Consider the following 6,339-nt stretch of genomic DNA (forward strand, 5'->3'; position numbering starts at 1 on the left):
TTTCATTTAGGACCCTAGACTAGTATCTTTCGTACCATTTTAACCCTTAAAGTTTGATAAATAGCATTTCTGAATATTATTAGCAAACATGTTCAAAACATTGTAACAAAACCCGATGCTGCAATGAGTCTATAAATTATAAATATCATTTCTTATGATTAGATCAATAGAACTATATTAATCTATTATCTCATGAATATAAATTTTAAACAAATATTATTTCATTAGATAAATCTTGCAAATACCACCGATGTATTGTAGCCTCAAATACTAATTTAAATATATCAAATGATTGTTAAGTAAAGATTTTATACAATATATTTTTCTAGACAAATGTAACTTTAATATTTGAATAAACTACTACTGTACTACTCCGTAATATTTTTCTAGACAAAATGTAACTTTATGTATACAATAAGCTCCGAGAATTAATTATTATAAGTAACTCATATATGAGTTTGAGATGTAGATTTTATATACATTCAAAAGAATTTCTCACTTTACTTTTTTTTAGCTATGAAATTTTTTTAACTTAAAATAATTTCTATTTCTATTTCACAATAAATCAAGCCACCCCTAATTCTAATTTCTAGCTCCGCCTCTGGGGACTTCTACCCTAAAAACACATACATACATCCTGGAAGCTAAAACGCTCTCCTCCTCCCCTCTAGGGTTTTGCCTACACAAGTTTTCTTCATTTATTCGAATATGTAAAATAGATTAATCTGGCACGGTTTAAGCTTCACACGAATGTAAGTGCTATTATTGTTGTTTAAAAAAGAGACAAACAACAAAAGTATATATTTTGGATAGGTAATCGTCAATTTTTATGGTGGTCAGGCTACGTTTTTGATAAAAACGGCTGTCAAAACCCTACGCAAAAAACAAGTTGACGATTTTTTACTTTTTGTCTTCTTCTCATACGAAGCTATGCATATAAACAACTTTTCTAGATTTTAGATCAACCTTCAGTTTATATTTTTGTTTCTGATTATTACACATGAATTTGTACAACGGATCTATATCTCGGGTTAACAAGTTGATAAGCGGCCATTTAACTGCATGAACGCATACTTATATAAAGTATTTTTCTACACGTAAGCATATTGCTGGGACTTTTTGACCCGATTTTGATGAACCCGATTATTACACGACTTTTATGAAGTCTTTTGATATATGTAAAAATATGTAAATCGCTGGGACTTTAGCAAATTGGAATTGATAGAAATCCTCGCAGTTAATTTTATCGAATGGTTGATCTAATGATCACTGTTATCACGATGTTTTCGTAACCTCGAACTATTTGTACCCACGTAAGTATGGGATGACGAATGGTTAAGTGAAAAACTGTATCATCTTGAAACAGGAGAATTTGATGTTTTGAACATGGATGCTAAGAATCTATTTTTGTACCTTACCCATCGAATAATCGTGCTACAATATATATGGGATAGGATGATACAATGCAATAACAATTAATTTTGTCACCAACTACTGTGGTTCATAAACAATTAACTTTGATAAGTGACTGTTGCTATTTGCTTTCAACTTTTGTGCCGTTGCAATTAATCGGCTAGGGGCCAAAGTAATTGATTGTTAAGGTAATGAATATCTTGCAAAAATCATATATCCCATCTACGGCAATAAGAAAGCCCCAACGTTAATCATGCGATTACGTTCACGAACTCGATTTTGAACTTGATATCTTGACGCCTTCGGGCTGATTACAAAGCCTTCGGGCTGATTACAAAGCCTTCGGGCTGATCTCGATGCCTTTGGGTTGATCTCGACGCCTTCGGGCTGATCACAATAATTCGGGGCTGATCTCAACGCGTACGGGTTGATCTCGACGCCTACAGGCAGATCTCTATGCCTCCAGAAAGATCGCATCGCCTTTAGGCAGATCATAATGATACAATGAATGTCATATCGCCTTCAGGTAGGCTATCACGTGGGCTTGATGATTGAGCTCACCTTGACTTTTCGCATTAAAGTAGTCGTACAACAGATGGATTACTTGTTTGTGGATGGTGGATACTGAAATTCTTTCAAACATAACATGAACTAGTTAAGAAAGATTATCCATCCATCGTTCCACACGAAAGGCTGGGTTCATTCTTTACAACTGCAGATAACAAGAATGTGAAAGAAACCATGAATTAGTGTCAAATCACCAACAGAACTGGTCAATTGTTCGTCTTCACCTTTTTGACGGGATATTTGGACGTTCATTAACAAAGGACTTGCATTTCGACTCATCTTATATTTCGAATTATTTTTTGAAAAAGATTGATCCCATTATAAGAAGAATTCACTAAAGTGATGATCTGTAAAGATCGGCACCTAACTTGTAATTCAATTGAAACTACGATGCCTATTTTGGGATGGAATCGTGAGCGTATAATTTCAAATTAGATGTAAGATTTTCTCCCTTGGTACAAGGTTAAGTGCAGCTGATAAATAAATATGGAGTACAAGGGAAGGAGATTGCAAGTCACGTGTTTTGTGTTATTTTACTATTAGATGTATATCAGCGCATCACAAAGTCAACCATACATACACGTATATATTTATGATATAGGCTGTACAATCTTTGTAATTAGAGGCATGGCAATCTTTACCATAGATAGAATGATTTAGGCAATCATTCATAGAGAATAGGGATTCTTGTACATTATATATATCGTTTGATTTGTGAATGAACGGACACGAAAACATTGAACACTTATATGGTATCAGGCCTTTAATCTCTATTCTCTTCTTCTTTTCTTCTTCAGCCGATGACCATTATCCTTCTTCATTATGTCAGAAAATAAGTTCCACCCTGCATTTACAGTCTCAAATATCAAGAATCATATCCCTATTACCCTTGAAATGGACAAGGCCAAATACTCCTCCTTGTCCGAATTATTTAAAATCACCTGCAGGGCTTATGATGTGATAGAACACATCGTTCCAACATCTGCAGACTCCTCTGTTACCACTGATTCATCGACCAATTCCTCTATTTCTTGGTCTCGTTTAGATGCAGTGGTGCTCAACTGGATCTTTGGAACAATCTCCATTGATCTCCTCGAAAACATCTTCGAGGCAGATTCGACTGCTGCAAAAAATGGAAGCGAATTGAAGATTTATTTCAAGATAATAAAAATACTAGAGCTCTTTATCTTCATAGGCAATTTACTAACCTCAAGCTTGATAATTTCTCCTGCATATTGTCAAGAGCTCAAATCGATCGCCGATCAACTAGGGAATGTTGGAGATAAAGTCTTCAATCAAAAGATGGTTCTTCAATTGATAGCAGGCTTGAATGATAACTTCGACACAATTGGTTCCCAATTGTCTTACATCACCCCTTTGCCTTCGTTTTACCAAGCTTGTTCCATGCTATTAATGGAGGAAACTCGCAAACAGAAGCAAACCCTACCACCATCTACACCTACGGATGCCGCTCTAATCACCACATCCACCAATTCACCGTCACCCAGACCCTCTTCTCAGGCTAATTATCAGTATCGAAACTCCAATCGGGGTCGTGGTGGTGGTAATCGTGGAAACTCTCGAGGTCGGCAAGGTAATCGGGGAAGAGGTCGACACTTCAATCAAACCAGTGGTTCTAACTGGATGAATCAACCACCCTGGGCTTGGAAAAACAACCCTTGGGCCTATCCTCCATGCCCGTATCCCACTAATAATTGGGTTAGGCCCAATTCTAATCAGACACGTGTATTAGGCCCACGTCAAAATCAGACCCACTCGGTTACTTCAGAAGCTTCTTATCCTACTGACATTGAAAATGCACTACATACCATGACCCTCCACTCCCCCGAGGATACATGGTACATGGATACTGGAGCATCTTCTCATATGGCATCCACCTCAGGTAATCTAAAATCATATTTTCCTTTGTCTGTTTCTAAACATGTATTTGTCAGAAACGGCCAAACTATTCCAATTAAAGGGTTCGGTCATACTCACCTTCCATTTCCCTCTCACTCTTTACATTTACGCAACATTCTTCATGTTCCTAATATTATTAAAAATCTTATTTATGTTCGTCGTTTATCAATTGACAATCAACTTTCCGTTGAATTTGATCCTTTTGGTTTTACTGTGAAGGAAATTCCGAAGGCAACCCAATTCTCAGATGTAACAGCACGGGCGATCTCTACCCTCTCACCGCTTCCATGCTACACCAAATAAAGAAATCTCCATCAACATTTATTGCTTTATCTTCTAATATATGGCATCATCGTCTTGGACATCCAAGCAATGATATTTTACGTTCTCTTAAGAATAAAAACTATATTCAATTTAATAAACCTATGTCTTCTACTGTTTGTGAATCATGTGTATTTGGTAAACATATTAAGTAACCTTTTACTTCTTCTCGTTCGTCTACTTTGTTACCATTTGATATCATTCATAGTGATCTATGGACTTCACCTATTTTAAACACTTCTGGGCATCGCTATTATGTCTTATTTCTTGATGATTATACCAACTATTTATGGACTTATCCCATTGGAAACAAGTCAGACGTTTACTCTATATTCCTTACCTTTAGCAATTACATTAAAACACAATTTGGAAAGTCCATCAAAACTTTTCAATGCGACAATGGCACTGAATACAAAAATAAATCTTTTTTTTCAATTTTGTGCAAATAATGGTATGGATTCTCGGTTTTCGTGCCCGCATACTGCACCTCAAAATGGTAAATCTGAACTTAAAATACGAGCAATAAACAATATCATTCGTACATTACTTTCCCATGCATCTATCCCACCCTCTTTTTGGCCTCACGTACTCCAAATGGCTACTTACATACTCAATATACTTCCCTCTCGAATCTTACAAAACCAATCTCCAACACATATTTTATATTCTCGCAATCCATCCTACGATCATCTCCGTATCTTCGGTTGTCTATGATATCCCTTTTTTCCCTCTACCACCATAAATAAACTCCAAACATGTTCCACTCCTTGTGTATTCCTTGGCTATCCACAAAATCATCGTGGATATAAGTGTTTCGACATTCACTCTAAAAAATTCTTTTTATCTCGTCATGTGATTTTTGATGAAACTCAATTTCCTTTTGCCAAACTTCATACTCCATCACCTTCTACGTATTCTTTTCAGGATACAAACATACATCCCACCTTTTTACATACAACATCTGGGCCACCAACTCCTACCAGCCCGATAACTAGATCGGTTCAGTCCACTACGCCCTCTGATCCACTAAATATTATTCCTAGACCAATCGCTCCACAATCCACTGGGTCGCCTCCATCTGGCCCAACTACGCCTACCAGCCCTCAAACTGAACTGCCTCAATCTGGCCCAATTTCGCCACATAATATACCGAGCCCAACTACTTCACCTTCACCTATTCGTTCCTCACCTACTGATGTTGATACAACTCTCTTATCCATACCTTCACCTCCTATACATCAATCTCCAACTCCTAATTCTACTCCAACACCCACGACTACTCTCCCTCCCACACGCACTATGACTACTCGAAGCATGGTTGGCACCTTCAAACCAAAAACTCAATTCAATCTCTCGGTTTCGTCTACTCTTTCTCCTCTTCCAACCACACCCAAAGAAGCCATCTCGAACCAAAATTGGAATAAGGCCATGACCGATGAATATCAAGCACTTATGGAAAATAAGACTTGGGTTCTTATACCACGAACTAATGACATGAAGATTATACGTAGCATGTGCATTTTTAGGCATAAATTTAAATCCGATGGATCTCTAAAACGCTACAAAGCTCGATTAGTGGGTGATGGTCGTACACAAACTGTTGGTGTTGATTGTAATGATACTTTTAGTCCCGTTGTCAAACCCGCTACTATTCGCATTGTTCTATCGATTACATTGTCAAGGTCGTGGGCAATTAATCAACTAGACGTTAAAAATGCATTTCTCCACGGGAAACTTAATGAGACAGTTTACATGCATCAACCTTATGGTTTTCGGGATCAACACCAACCCGATCACGTGTGCCTTTTAAAGCGATCTCTATATGGTTTAAAATAAGCTCCTCGTGCTTGGTATCATCGTTTTGCTACGTTCGTTTCTACCATGGGTTTATCTCATAGTCTCTCGAATAACTCGTTGTTTATTTATCAACAAGGTAATGACACCGCCTACCTTCTTCTCTACGTGGATGATATCATTTTGGTTACCTCCTCATCAACCCTTCGTCAACATATTATGGGATTACTCGACAAGGAATTTGCCATGAAAAATCTGGGGGATTTAAGCTACTTCTTAGGTATACATGTAACACGCACCAAGAATGGAATGTTTTTTAATCAA

At 37.2% G+C, this 6,339-nt stretch overlaps 1 protein-coding gene across 1 annotated transcript; it reads left to right on the top strand.

The window, feature by feature from the left end:
* Positions 1 to 2,802: 2,802 nt before the first annotated feature.
* On the top strand, positions 2,803 to 6,057 carry LOC139841834 (uncharacterized). The gene is made up of 3 exons (XM_071832028.1): positions 2,803 to 3,883; positions 4,120 to 4,337; positions 5,146 to 6,057. The coding sequence occupies exons 1-3, from the start codon at positions 2,803 to 2,805 to the stop codon at positions 6,055 to 6,057; spliced, it is 2,211 nt and encodes a 736-aa protein (XP_071688129.1).
* Positions 6,058 to 6,339: the final 282 nt, after the last annotated feature.

This window comes from Rutidosis leptorrhynchoides, chromosome 4 (assembly GCF_046630445.1).
Source record: "Rutidosis leptorrhynchoides isolate AG116_Rl617_1_P2 chromosome 4, CSIRO_AGI_Rlap_v1, whole genome shotgun sequence".
Taxonomy (NCBI): domain Eukaryota; kingdom Viridiplantae; phylum Streptophyta; class Magnoliopsida; order Asterales; family Asteraceae; genus Rutidosis; species Rutidosis leptorrhynchoides.

What these genes read in the sequence shown, in the direction of transcription:
- LOC139841834 (XM_071832028.1), top strand. Translation starts at nt 2,803, where the DNA reads ATGTCAGAAAATAAGTTCCACCCTGCATTTACAGTCTCAAATATCAAG. An exon ending in TCATATGGCATCCACCTCAG is followed by an intron (nt 3,884 to 4,119) that starts GTAATCTAAAAT and finishes TTTACTGTGAAG; the next exon opens with GAAATTCCGAAGGCAACCCA. An exon ending in ATAAACCTATGTCTTCTACT is followed by an intron (nt 4,338 to 5,145) that starts GTTTGTGAATCA and finishes TATTCTTTTCAG; the next exon opens with GATACAAACATACATCCCAC.